This window comes from Camelina sativa, chromosome 19, assembly GCF_000633955.1.
Source record: "Camelina sativa cultivar DH55 chromosome 19, Cs, whole genome shotgun sequence".
NCBI classification, from domain to species: Eukaryota; Viridiplantae; Streptophyta; class Magnoliopsida; order Brassicales; family Brassicaceae; genus Camelina; species Camelina sativa.
Genome location: NC_025703.1, coordinates 11,262,186 through 11,275,662, shown reverse-complemented (window position 1 = coordinate 11,275,662; position 13,477 = coordinate 11,262,186). Strand labels below are relative to the sequence as shown.

At 33.3% G+C, this 13,477-nt stretch overlaps 3 protein-coding genes across 3 annotated transcripts; 1 reads left to right on the top strand and 2 right to left on the bottom strand.

The window, feature by feature from the left end:
* LOC104767700 (casein kinase II subunit beta-3-like) lies at window positions 559–2,260 on the bottom strand (the record flags this gene model as incomplete). The annotated part of the gene is made up of 5 exons (XM_019240614.1): window positions 559–814; window positions 923–983; window positions 1,144–1,250; window positions 1,678–1,770; window positions 1,864–2,260. Coding segments are annotated over 5 exons (717 nt in total), but the record flags the coding sequence as incomplete, so codon positions are not given.
* Window positions 7,668–9,227, top strand: LOC109130818 (the record flags this gene model as incomplete). Its single annotated transcript, XM_019240872.1, has 1 exon — window positions 7,668–9,227. A coding segment is annotated over one exon (1,560 nt), but the record flags the coding sequence as incomplete, so codon positions are not given.
* Window positions 11,013–13,395, bottom strand: LOC104766009 (salicylate/benzoate carboxyl methyltransferase-like). Its single transcript, XM_010489809.2, has 4 exons — window positions 13,170–13,395; window positions 11,902–12,294; window positions 11,552–11,803; window positions 11,013–11,450 (listed from the first exon to the last, which is right to left on the bottom strand). Exons 1-4 carry the CDS (start codon window positions 13,368–13,370, stop codon window positions 11,091–11,093), a joined length of 1,206 nt encoding a protein of 401 aa, XP_010488111.1. The 5' UTR covers window positions 13,371–13,395; the 3' UTR covers window positions 11,013–11,090.

Below are 13,477 nucleotides of genomic sequence, written 5' to 3'. Positions count from 1 at the left end.
CGAAACACTCTTGGATGCTTTCAAAGGAGTTTGTGTAGATGTTTCCTTCTTTCCAGCTTGAGGACAAGCTCGTTCTCCGGGGGGAAAGTATTGATACGATTCACAAAGTTTATTTCAGGAAGCAGAGGAAGTTGCCAGCTCAGCAGGAATTAGCCGTTGGAGGAGCTGACGTGGCCGCAAGTGGAACTCAAATCGAAGACTCCGAATGAAGGGGAGGCTTTGCTGTTAAGCTTTTGGGAATTTGAATAAATAGAGGAGGATGAACTCGAGACTTTTTATGTTGTTTGTTATTCTGGTTTTAGCCTAGCGATGTGCTGGAAGAGATCTATGTTGATCTATTTGTAATCTCGTTGCTCATACTCTTGTGTAGCGATTCCTATTTCGGATTTGTGAGTTACAATCTCTGTGATTCATAAGTTCAATCTAATTGCATATCGTATTCTGTTTGAGAGAGTTCTTAAATTTATCACACCATTAAAATTAATTATTACACACTCAAACACAGATTCATTTAAATACAAAGAAAACTGAAACTTAGCAGAAAACATGAACTACTACTAGACAAGACACCATCATAATAACTCAGATCACTGTGAAATGATAACATATATACAAGTTAGGTTATAAGAGACAAAAGATGAAGACAAATCTTTTTCCAGTTGCAAAGGGTTATATATGAAAAGAAGGAAAATATATAACCTGAGTATCAAATATATCAGAGTCACGAGTGGTCTGATACTGATCAGATCCCTCATTCAAGTCAAGTTCTTCCATACGGGTAGAACAAGCTTCCAGCGACTGCTGAGAGGCCAACCTGCATAAGAGCAGCAACAACCATTACCATCGACAATAAAAGCTATCTACTATACACATGGCATCAATGATAAAAAGAAAATGAATTAATATGTTGATGTCGACGGACCCATGGCAGTGGTAGTCTTTTTCTTTCTAGGATTATAAATAAGAGTCAACTTCGGCTCTGGCTGTTATAAATTATATAAAGATGTTCTAGTTAAGAAACAAATCAATCAATAATTAAAAATAAAATAAAATTAAAAACCCCTAGCGATAACAGAAAATTAATTCTCAATTCCGATTTGCAAAGGTAGACTATATGTATATGAGAAGGAAGAAGTCAATCACCCTATTCAGCACAGACTGAAGCCAGTCCTGATCGAGAGAATCCATCCAGGCCTGAACCAACTGAGTGCTCTCTTCCCTAAACCAGTTTCTCCAATTAATACTGTTATCTGCAAACACCATTAAAATGAATTATTACACACTCAAACACAGATTCATTTAAATACAGAGAAAACTGAAACTTAGCAGAAAACGGAAACTACTACTAGACAAGACACCATCATAATAACTCAGATCACTGAGGATCTGATTTCCTGTAATCAAGAGTCAAAGACTTTGAATCGCACATTTAGACACTAGAAGCTGATTCTCAAATGTTCCCAAGCTGTCAACGATAACTAGAAATGCATACGAATTTCAAAGATCACTGAAGTCAAATTTGAGAAATTTTAGAGATACATGTTCACCATGAATCCGCTTCTAGTGTCTAAATTTTAGAGATACCTGTTCAAAGATAACCATCCTTAATGTCGTAAAGCAAACAAGGTAGTCTAAAAGCACCAAAACCTAAACACAAGAGTAAAAAGAAACACAAACCATTGCAGCCATTCTTTTTAGTTGTCAAAATGTAACAGACATGAATAAGACCTGATTCCACCCTTTCATTTTGTTCTTTTGTAAACATCTCACCTAAATAAATCCCCCAAAAGAATAAGATACCCAGGCCAAAAGTTTCTAACTTTTAGAATGTGGTTTAACAAAAGGAAGAGGGGTCACACTTACTGTTGGAAGATTCGGCATCTAAAACGGGATTAAGAGCATTATCATAGTAAGGAACTTGACCACTTAATCCACAAAGATTGAAATCATCTTGAATATAATCTTCATCGACTTCACAGAAGAAATCATTGCCTCTCAAATTACAAAACCAAGAGATCCACGATGTATCATCACCTTCCGTTCCACTTAAGAACAATGCAATCAAAATCAAACTACCACAACAAAAGCCACATATATGAAAGAATGAAGGAAACGACAAACCATCGGGAAGCTGAGATTTAGCAGTGGAGGTAGATGTGAATGAAAAAGGATCTTTGTCTTTAGAAGTGAGAACCCTAGATATGGTGGAAGCTGAAGACTTCTCTAGTTTCTTATTGATACATCGTCGATTCGTTACCGATCAATAGCTCCACCAAGGATCTCCGATCTCGACAACCCACCACCACCACCACCTCCTCCTCCACTAGGGTTCCTTGTACATCATTTGATTCCTCCAGAACGACAACTCAAAATTTGGAGCTTTAGATTCTCAAAGTCTCAAACTTTGATAGATATAGGAGAGAGACGGAGAAATCGAGGGGTTTTTTCTTTTTTAATTTTAAGTTTATATAAGGAGAACATATTATTTTACAAATTATTTACTACAATTTGTGACGATTTCTCTTGTATGCACTAAGGTTACAACATATTTTGTCCTTAAATTTGTAGCAAATGTGATACAAATTTATCTCTGTATCTATTTGTCATTATCTAGCTACGTTTAGTAACTAATTTGCAACAACACTTATTATCTAATAATTTGTCACTAATTTGTAACTTTGTGTAGTTAATATTTGTTATTAACTTTTCCGTAGCAAAAAACCGTGGCAATATAATCAAATTTCTCTAGTGAGTGGTCAATATTGGTGTGATGTTTGTGAAAAAGAAGCAAATCTGAAGTCTGGGATTTGTATTTGCAACGACTGCAACTTCATAGTGCATATCAAATGTTTACTTGGAGAGGACTACATGTATATGATGCATGGTGGAAGAATCAAATGAAATGAAATAAATTATGATATTCTTCCCAATTTGTTGTGAATGCCAAAATTGGTGTGAGGGGAAAATAGCCTTCAAAGTGGATACATAGTGTGTTATGACTATCTCTAGATCCCCTATATTAGTACTGTTAAAACTAAAAATTGTTCTTTGCCTACTTTATTTTCCCTTTCTTTGGTTTTTCTTTATAACAAATGTTTATTTGGGACATCCACACATATATGAAGTTTATAAGAATCATTGCAATTCTCATGTTGGACCGTAAGGTCCAAACAAACCTGGTAATAAATTAAAAATAAAAACTAAATGTAAATTTAATTTCATGTGGGAACATGTCTTTCTAATAGATTTTAACACGCGATTACACCATTAAGACAAATTATTTGTAACAAACAAAAAAAATACAATTTTAAATTGTACTGATGAAAGCTCCATGATACTCCTCGTCTTCGATACCTCTAGTTGAAAGGGCTTGTGAGTCGAAGCGGAGCTTGCCGTCAAGAAGTGTCCGAAGCCGTTGAAACAGAGCATCAGAGTGAAACAGAACATGTTTTCAGTGGAATAATCTACTTATTATTTTTTGAATGCAACTATCAGCTTCTCTAATTGATGTTAGTGTGAGGCTTTAAGCTTACCTCGACTGTGGACATGAAACCAAAAGCGAGTTTAGTGGCTCTTCCCCATTTTCATGAACTTATCAGTTAGAATACTTGCCAAATCTTAAGGGTCTTCTTTGTTTAGTTAAATTCTGAGGTATATTAGTCTATAATGGCCTTGTTTTTTTTATCGTGTTTTATGTTTTGTTTCTCTAAATTCGAACCATGGTTCATTTGATGTGAAGTAAGGTGTGTCATAATGAATACTTAATTAGACAACAGACAACCCAAGAATCCACAAATGATTGTCTCAAGCACGAAACAGAAGCTTTATATCATGGATAATAAAATTTTGGACAACGTTGAGGAAAAATATCAAACTTAAGGTGTGTTTGAGCGCATAACTGTCAAGAAACAAAGATAAAGTTGTGGTTAAGAAGAAGAAGAAGTAAATTGTCTAAAAGCGAACCAGAATCAAATGTGAACTCAGAAAGACTCGAATTCTAAGAACATTTCAGAGTAACAATCCCATGACTAACTAAACACAACTAAAATGGGAATCTGGGGAAGTTAGCTATATGGTTCTCATATAGCTAGCTGGAGTTTCTTCCAAGAGGGTTGTAGAGAAGGCTTTAAGTGTCAAATTCAATATTCATCATCCAGAAGTACTCCTAAGTGTTTGTATATTTAACAAACTCAAGATCCAACAATTTAAAAATCTAAAATAAAAGTTTGGACTAAACCATATAATAAGAAGAAGCATGTGGAGGAAGACGAGAGAGTAACGTAACGTAAAAAAACGAGAGAGATTTGAGAAGAAATCAAAAAGGATAACTCAGACGTAATCAGCCCACTAGGCCGTTTTTAAATATGGGCCCTATTTAGCTTTTTCAGAGCTTTTCCCTCCTCATACGGGAGATTACTACATACATAGTTAAAGTGTTTTGGAGGAAACTTGATAGTTGAGAAACATATTCGTTTTCTCATCAAGCAAGTCTTCTTTTTTTTGTTTTTTATTCTTGACCAGTAGAGTTGTATTGTACAAGACTAAATAATGTCACATTCTTTAGCCTTTTCCTAGTCGAGAAGTAACATATTAAAAAGTTAACAAAAATTGCAAAAGGGTGAGGATATTTTGAATGTATTACAAGCAAGCAAATTTTGCATTCGTTTCCAAACCATATATTTATGGGATGTGCAACACGAGAGGATGTATGGGATGGAAAAGAACTTGACCGACAACCAGAAGATCCATATGAAGACATCAAGTCGTTCAATGAGATAAGTGATGAAATCATACAACATCTCGGTTATCAAAATCATCATATGAAACTCGACAAAGAGACCAATAAAGCATTTGACGAGAACAAAAGTTTTCAAGCATGTACATTTACTATCTATGATGATATTATTTACAGTTGTCTACAATTTGAATTTATTCTCCATCAAGACTGTGCACAACTTCCTTAGGAAACAACACCTGACGCATCCTCATCCCCTTAGTTTACAAGTGGATTACAAAAACAGTTTGTTCAAATATAAAGCTTGTTATCGTGAAAGCAACAGTTTCAAGTACTTTTGTTTGGAAAGGAAGTGTAAGTATGGGTTAAACGTATGTTGCGCGTCTATACGTGAGCCATTGGATCATCAGTGTCATCCACATCCCTTGTTTTTCACAGCTAAACCACAAGCTAAACAAATATGTTCGATTTGCTAAGTACCTCAATGTTATCAACTAAACTGCGGAGAATGTGGTTTTGTTTTGTGTTTTAGGTGTGCTACTTTACCCAACAAATTGAGGTATAAGCACGACGAACATTTTCTCATTTTTGCTTACGATAAAGATGCAATCGGTCAGTATTGGTGTGATGTTTGTGAAAAAGAAGCATGTTCTAGATACGGAATTTATGTGTGCAATAATTGCAACGTCATACTGCATCATGAATGTATTCTTGGAAAAGATATGCATCTCATGCCTGGTGGAACATTCAAATATTGTGAAGAGAACGTCAATATTATTCTCAATAATCGTTTTACTCGTAATATATGCATGAGTTGCCATAATCGTTGTGAAGAAAAAACAGTATACAAGATATGTGCTAGAGAAATTATATTGTGCTCTTTTGGTTGTCTACAATATTATTGTTAGTATAATATTGTTCAATGTGTTCTTTTATTTATTCTTGTTTTTTTTTACTTCATAACAAATGTTTATTGAATCATATATGAACTATACATTTTACAAGGATTTTTTTTCTTTCTAATTTCAAAACTATTTAAGGATGATTGAACCATATGTAATATTGTGTAACATCTTATTGCACTAGAGAGCTCCTAAGTCTCAATAGCCATAGTAATAAATGAAATGATGACAAGTCTTACTGTATAGAACAAATAATATATTGAGAGGCAAAACAGATCCAAATGTGATCTGGTGAACAAAGAATAATGGAGATAAAAATCAACAGTATTGTTATTTTTATTCCTAGTGAGATGGTACCACTAATTACTTAAGAAGTTTGGCCTTGTTGAAATCTGCGGAACAATAGCTCTTTTCTACTTCAACATTGCATGATGATTTTGCTTCCTGCTCATATGTTACTTCCATTAGAAATAGAACCCTTAAATCATGTACACCTCGTGGTCGTGGAGAGTGGAGAGTGGAGACTCCATACTCGACGAGGTAGAATCCAAGCCTATCCATCCATTTCATCTTTGTTGGTAGTGTTCTTCCATGAAAATTTTAAGATTATTTCAATTTACTCTAAATTGGCTCTCTCACAAAAATAGAAATTGACCCTTATTAAAACTCGTAACAGATAAAACTGTTAGAAAAGAACATGTTCATTAAAATGAGTTCAACCTAATTATTTATATTCTTTCTGTAGTCTATAATTTCTTTTTCCTCCCTTTTTTTTCATTCACAATTATATATTGAAATCAAGTTAAAATTTGAATCTATTTTTTTGTATAAATTTTTGTACATTTTAAATTTACATCAAATGTTTTGATGATTTTTCTGGAATATTGGTAGATCAAAAAAGTATAGACTAAAGTGAAACTTTTTGGCAAAAGTTATGACTTCTGAATAAACATATATTTCTAGATGTAAATAATCTGAAGTGAAATTAAAGTATAGTATTTTAATAGTTTTGATCCTGAGATTGGTAAAATACTGGACAAGTTAACTTAGATTAAACATAGTTTAAGCACTGCCCACAAAGTCCAAATCCACGTATATATCTTTATTGCAGAAACGGAAAATATCTTCTATATGTTATCAGTGTTAATATGGTTGACAATGTCTTCAGCAACATCTCGAAGAAGATCAGGGCTTGCATTTATATAATCTGATAGCGCCACACCCATATCATGTCCTAGAAAAGTTTTTAAAGGTTGTTATTAATTAGAGTTTCATTGATATACCAAAATTTTCTTCTTAATTATTGAGAGGAGATCAACGGATATAAGATAAAATTAACTGTCACTAGCTAGTAAAAATGAATTATCGAAAGGTTAAAGTATTAAGAGAAAAACTAACATGTCAGACAAAGTCTTCGTTTTCTCATCAAGCAAGACTTCTATTTTGCATCTTTGATCAATAAAGTTAATGTTTTTCAGCTTTTTAATAGAAACAGAATATGGAAAAGAACAACAAATAGAGTATACATACAGTAACCTTTTTCTTCCATAAAGTAACGTTAGAAACTTGATAGAAATGAGAAGGGAAACACATTTAAAGTAGAATATTGCGTAAGTAAGTATTCTCGGCTAGAAGTATTAGAATATATCACAAAGAACCAAATGTTTGTATTTGTTAGTACCAAAAAACTCTATATATATTATAAACATTAATTGTAGGGCATACCAGAATTCTCAAAGCATTTCTCCATTATAAATTTCATTTTCTTTTTGTTTCCTTTTCAACTATGGATTATGCGTCAAAACAGCTATATGCTTCTCCCCTTCCCTTTTGCCCTTTCGCACGATATACCAACAATGAAGAAGAGTTTCAATTGATACATTTCGGAGAGTCACCAATTCATTCTGATGCCGAATACGACAAGTCTTCACAATTATCCTCACCTCACTTTCGTCCATTAGATTGGTGCAACAAAATAGAGGATACATACGAAACCTTCTCATGCGGGATTTGCATGAATCCCATAATTGACACCCCATTTTATTCTTGCAAAAAAATGTCTTTACAAATTTTCATCATTACATGCCATTGGCTTTCACAAAGAGTGTATCAAGCCGATATCGAAGCACCCATATCATCCTAAACATTATCTTCGATTTGTTTATTATCCTGATTGGAGTGGTAATGATAAGCTATGCTTTTGTTCAAATTTTAGTGCTTCCGTTTACAGTTGCTCTTTATGCGATTTTACTATATGTCAACCTTGTTATAGAAATCCACCACTCCTTGCAATAGACTATCCAAAAAAGCATAATCATACCCTCTTCTACTTTCCTAGAAAAGGCTCATTGACTTGTGATGTTTGTGCGTTGAGTGATCACAGGTCTTTGATGTATTCATGTACTCAATGTGATTTTCTAACCCACATAGATTGTATCTACTTGCCACATGTCATAAAAATATCGCGTCATGAACACCGCCTCTCTTTCACTTCTTCACCTACTCCAGGAAAATGGTGGTGTAGAGTGTGTCGTGGAAAGGTAGACATAGATTATGGAAGGTATTCTTGCTTGAAGGGTTGCACCTATGGGGTTCATTCTAAATGTGCAATACGGAAAGATGTATGGGATGGAAAAGAACTTGAGGGAACACCAGAAGATGCATATGAAGAAGATGTTAAGTCGTTTAATGAGATAAGTGACGGAATCATACAACATTTCAGTCATCAAAACCATCATATGAGACTTAATGTGGTGACTGATAGAACATTTGACGAGAACAAATGTTGTCAAGCATGCACACTTCCTATATGTGATGATATTATTTACAATTGCATGCAATGTGATTTTGTCCTCCATCAAGAATGTGCACATCTTCCTCGTAAGAAACAACATGCGACACATCCCCATCCCCTTAGTTTACATGTGGATCATCAAGACGGTTGGTTCAAATGTGAAGCTTGTGATCGTAGAAACAATGGTTTTGGATACTTGTGTTGTGAAAGCGAATGTGATTTCATGTTAGACGTGTGTTGTGCTTCTATAAATGAGGCATTGGATAACCCGCATCATCCACACCCATTGTATCTTACATTTAACCCTGAAACTTTGCAATACTGTTGGATTTGCCAAAAATTGGGAGCCATGCGTCTAAATTGTGGAGAATGTACTTTTGTTTTGTGTTTTGGTTGCGCCACCTTGCCAACTAAATTGAGGTACAAACATGATCCACATTTTCTCATATTTGCTTATGATAAAGACGCAAGTGGTAAGTATGTGTGTGATGTTTGTGAAAAAGAAGCTGATCCAAAGAGTGGAATTTATACTTGCCATGAGTGCAACGCCACATTGCATATTCAATGTTTACTTGGAGTTAGAGAGGACATGTATATGATGCCTAGGGGAGAATTCATATTCCGTGAACTAGATGTTAACGTTCTTCCCAATAATCATCTTACTCGCAACATATGCAGGTGTTGCCACAATCGTTGTACGAATAAAGTAGTCTACAAATTATCTGATACAATAAAATTATGCTCTCTATTCTGTATATATGAATGGTGGCACAAAAAGAATTATTCTACTATATGATTTGGTTTAAAACTTGAACGTAACATTTATTTCCCTATTTTTAGTACGAATAAAGTTATTTCTATTCTTTTGTGTTCTTTTGCTTTCTCTTTATAAACGTACTTTACTAGACATTTTTCATTCATTTCCATATTCGTTGTCAAGAAATTAAAAACGACATCATTTTATGAAATACAATACTCGTTCAAATCTTTATTGACCCATTTTCTAAATTTTCACACATATTAAAATAGTTTTTTTGATAATAATTATAATCTTGTTTTATTGAAACTTACTTGAGTGTTTTTATAAGATAAAATATATTGATGTTCTAGAGCGATGCTCAAATCAAATCTTTTGATTATGGGTCAAACCCTTTGATGCAGCGCATCTTTATCCGTGGGCTTATGTTGTTTGCTTGCGTGGGCCGGAAGTAAACGACATATGGGGAGTTGAGTTTATCTTTCATTTTGTTTATGTTTTGTTTGGATATTAACATATCCTAAGGTTTGTTTTCGTTTGGATATTAACATATCCTTTGAGTCGGGATTTGGGTTTATCGTTTTGTTTTGGTCAAAAGCTATAAAAGCTTGGTCGAGTCTTTGTAGCAAGTCAGGTTGAAGAAGAATAAAAGAAAAGCCAAAAAGAGGCAATTTTAGGGCCTGTTTGGTTCAATTGCAGCGTTCGCGATTGCATTTGCGGAAGCGGGTGGTTGTGATTTCAAGCGTTATTAAGCGTTTTGAATGACTGGTTTAGAGTTTTAAAATGGATGCGTTTGCGGGAGTTTACGACTGGTTGACCAGCGTGTGCAATAGCGGTTAAAACATAATAAATGTAATATATAATTATATAAATGTTTAAAAATACCAAAAATTTTATTAAATTTGATTTATAATTAAAATTCATTAAAAATACTAAAATAATTATTTAGAAAACAAATAAATTTCATATTGACATACTTATTATTTTATGCATTTGGCTTCTTACCAAAACTTTTAATCAAGTAATTTGATAAATAACAAAACATGTGTTTTAGATCGTAGATCTTCTTTTTTAAATCTCACACACTCAATAAGTTCCGTGGGACAGTATTTTCATCGGTAGTAATGATGAAACGAGAGGATAGAAGAGTCACTCGTGATTTGTTTTTATATTTTTCAAAAAATAATCTTATTATTTAAAATTTCTGATGAAATGTTATATTAATTTAGATTTTTTTGAACATATGTGCGATGTGCCATTAAATTTACATCAAGTTTTCTGGGTTATTGTTAATTGAAATCTTATTTTCTACAAATTGTTTATTTTTTTAATATTTTCAATCGTATTCATACTTCATATTCTATAATCCTTAATGAATAAAATAATTAGATAAAAGATATATAAAAAATATTTCATTATCATTGATTTGTTTCAAGTTAAAAAAAAAAAAATCAATTGCAATCGGCTGCAACCGCATACGCTTGCGAGAAGCAGCTTTTGGAATTAAGTGGTTTGGAGCGATTATGAGCAATTTGGAGTGATTAGGAGCGGTTTGTATGATTGGTACCAATCGCTAGCAACCGCTACCACCTGCAAACGCTGCCTTTGCGGGTGATAGCGGAAGAACCAGTCAGGCCCTTAATTGCCCAAAAACGCTTGTGCCAACTGAGGACTCTCATCGTTCTGTCTCTGAGATCAACGTCCTTGATCCCATCGTTTCTTAGTTACTCTGTTTGGCTTCCGCCTCTGCATTACCCTTCTAAGACAAAATTCTAAAATTCGCGAGTAGATTGGAAATGATTAATTGTAATTTAAAGCGATAAGATTATTCATTAATTAAGGAATTTATTTTCTCTTGATCCGTAGAACTGTTCGACTCATATACAGACTACATAACAAAAGTTAATTCCGAATCAATGAAATGACTAAACTGACAGACGTTTTGTTCTTGCAGCTAGCATGCTGCGACACATGATGTGCATATTTCTCAAACAATGTATCGATGTTAATGGCATCTCCAAAGTGAGCTACGAGCAACGTTTCAGTCACTGCTCTTATGCAACTAGCTTCTTTTTTCCCTGCTTGAGCTCTATGTGATTGGAAGCTAAAATCTTCGTTACTATGACCGAGATCAAAAACATGTGTCTCCAAGTCGTTTATTTTGAACGATCCTTCATTTTCAACAATTTCTTTCACTTCTTCTTTGTTGGGATCATAAAACGGCATGTTGAACGAATTCACCTTTGATGCACTCACAAGACCCTATAAAAAGATCAAGACAAAACGGAATTACCGAAACCATCTGTTTACATATTTAAAATTATTTTCAACAAATTAATGTGAATATCTAATGACTTCCTTACCTCGAAGACAAGGTCGCACAGAGAATTGGATAACAATGTCAACCAATGACAACAATCTCTATATAGTGGATCCTCAAGAGTGTTTCTACCGATTAATGTGAGAACCATGCGTCCATTAGATACCATCTCTTCAGAGCGCATCCTCAGAAACGTCGTAAAATCTCTTTGGAATTGATTCAAGTAAGCCTTGTATTCACTTAGAGGACTTGAACTTGTTATGTAGACTCTCTTCTTCTCCAGTCCGTCGGGAACCTTACAAGTCAACATTTTCATTGTCATAATCTGTGTACTATTATGATGAAATTATTTTTCTATAAGTGGAAAGTTATAACAAAGTACTTATAAAAGACCTTGGAGAGGTAATGAATACTGTAATTTGAATGAATGAAATGGAGACTCTTGCGTGGGAAAAGCCTTGAGTAAAAGGAACCAGGGACTCCAGAGACAAAGCATGGTATTTTGCTTGTGAGCTTATCGTTGAAGAAAGTTATGAACGTGAACGTCGTGTTGAAATCATTACCAGGGAGATCGTTCAGACAACAATCTATCTCGGGTGGGTTTTGGTTCCATTCTTGACATAACAAATTGATTGTGTTAACGATCTCTGATATCACCAAGAACGTGTTTTGTCCTGAAGAACAGCCCAAATCGGCTAGTTTAATACATTTAGGAAAGCCCAAGTTTGTCATCATTTCTTTGGTGTTTTTAACCAGGATTGCTTTGGTCATTGATAAAACTCTTCTCTGAAAATAAAAAAACAAAGGAAGAGAAAAATTAATTAAAAAATCTTTTTTTTTTCTCTCTATATAATTGGGAATGGCCCAAACCTAAGTCATACTAATTATTTAGAAATGAATAATGAGTGATTTTCTTAGTATCCCACATGTACAAATAATAAATCCTACTATGTTAATTGAGAAGTACAAAAAAGAAACTAACTTTAGAAAGTGTAAAAATTTACATTCAAATGCCATTAGAAATTGTTAAATAAAGACTAAAATTGTTGAGGGTATTAAAGATAACTAATAATCAACCATCTAATTATCTTATTATTAATCAGAAAAAATCGCGGATTACATGGATACTCAATCGACTTAAATTAAATACATATCCATTTACCAAATCTGTATCCTCTTAACAAAAATATTCTCATAAGATATCCTCTTAACAAAAAAAATCTTATGAGAATCATTGATTATTTCCTTAATTGAAAATAATATATCTTAACTAACAATTATATTCATTGTTACAGCCTCCGTGTTTTATTGACAAAAATTTCCAATAAACATTTTTAAAATACAAAAAATTATTATATAAGCAAACTAATTTAAAATCACAAATTATTATAAATAACATAATAATAAAATTAGTGATTACAAATAAACATATAAAAAAAGTTCTGAACCGCGGATTAGTACTTAGTGGTAAAGTAAGAAAAGAGCTTCCTCTTGCGGTGCGGTGAGACTTTGTAAATATTTGGTATAGATAACGAAATTAGCGCGGGTTCAAGTGTAAATAGTTTGAGTATAGAATATATATATGTAAATATTGAAGTATTAGTTTGTGAATGAATAAGCCTACGAAAGAAAAAAAGAAATATATAGAAGATGAAAAGAACCTGAAGAAGAGAATTGGAGGAGTAACTATTATCTCCATCTCCTCCACTCATACTTAAAATACTCACAAATGGGTATTTACTTCTTGTCTCTTCATCGTCGATATTCATTTCATTTTCACTCTTCCCAGTATACCTGCATTGATCGCATGTATAGACAATACATATATAAATATATATATATATATATATATATATGCTCATCACATCTATTTCAAATCAGCATATACAATCATGCATATCTATATATATATATATATATATATATATATATATGATGTGAATTGAAAGATGAATTTGTGAGAAGAACC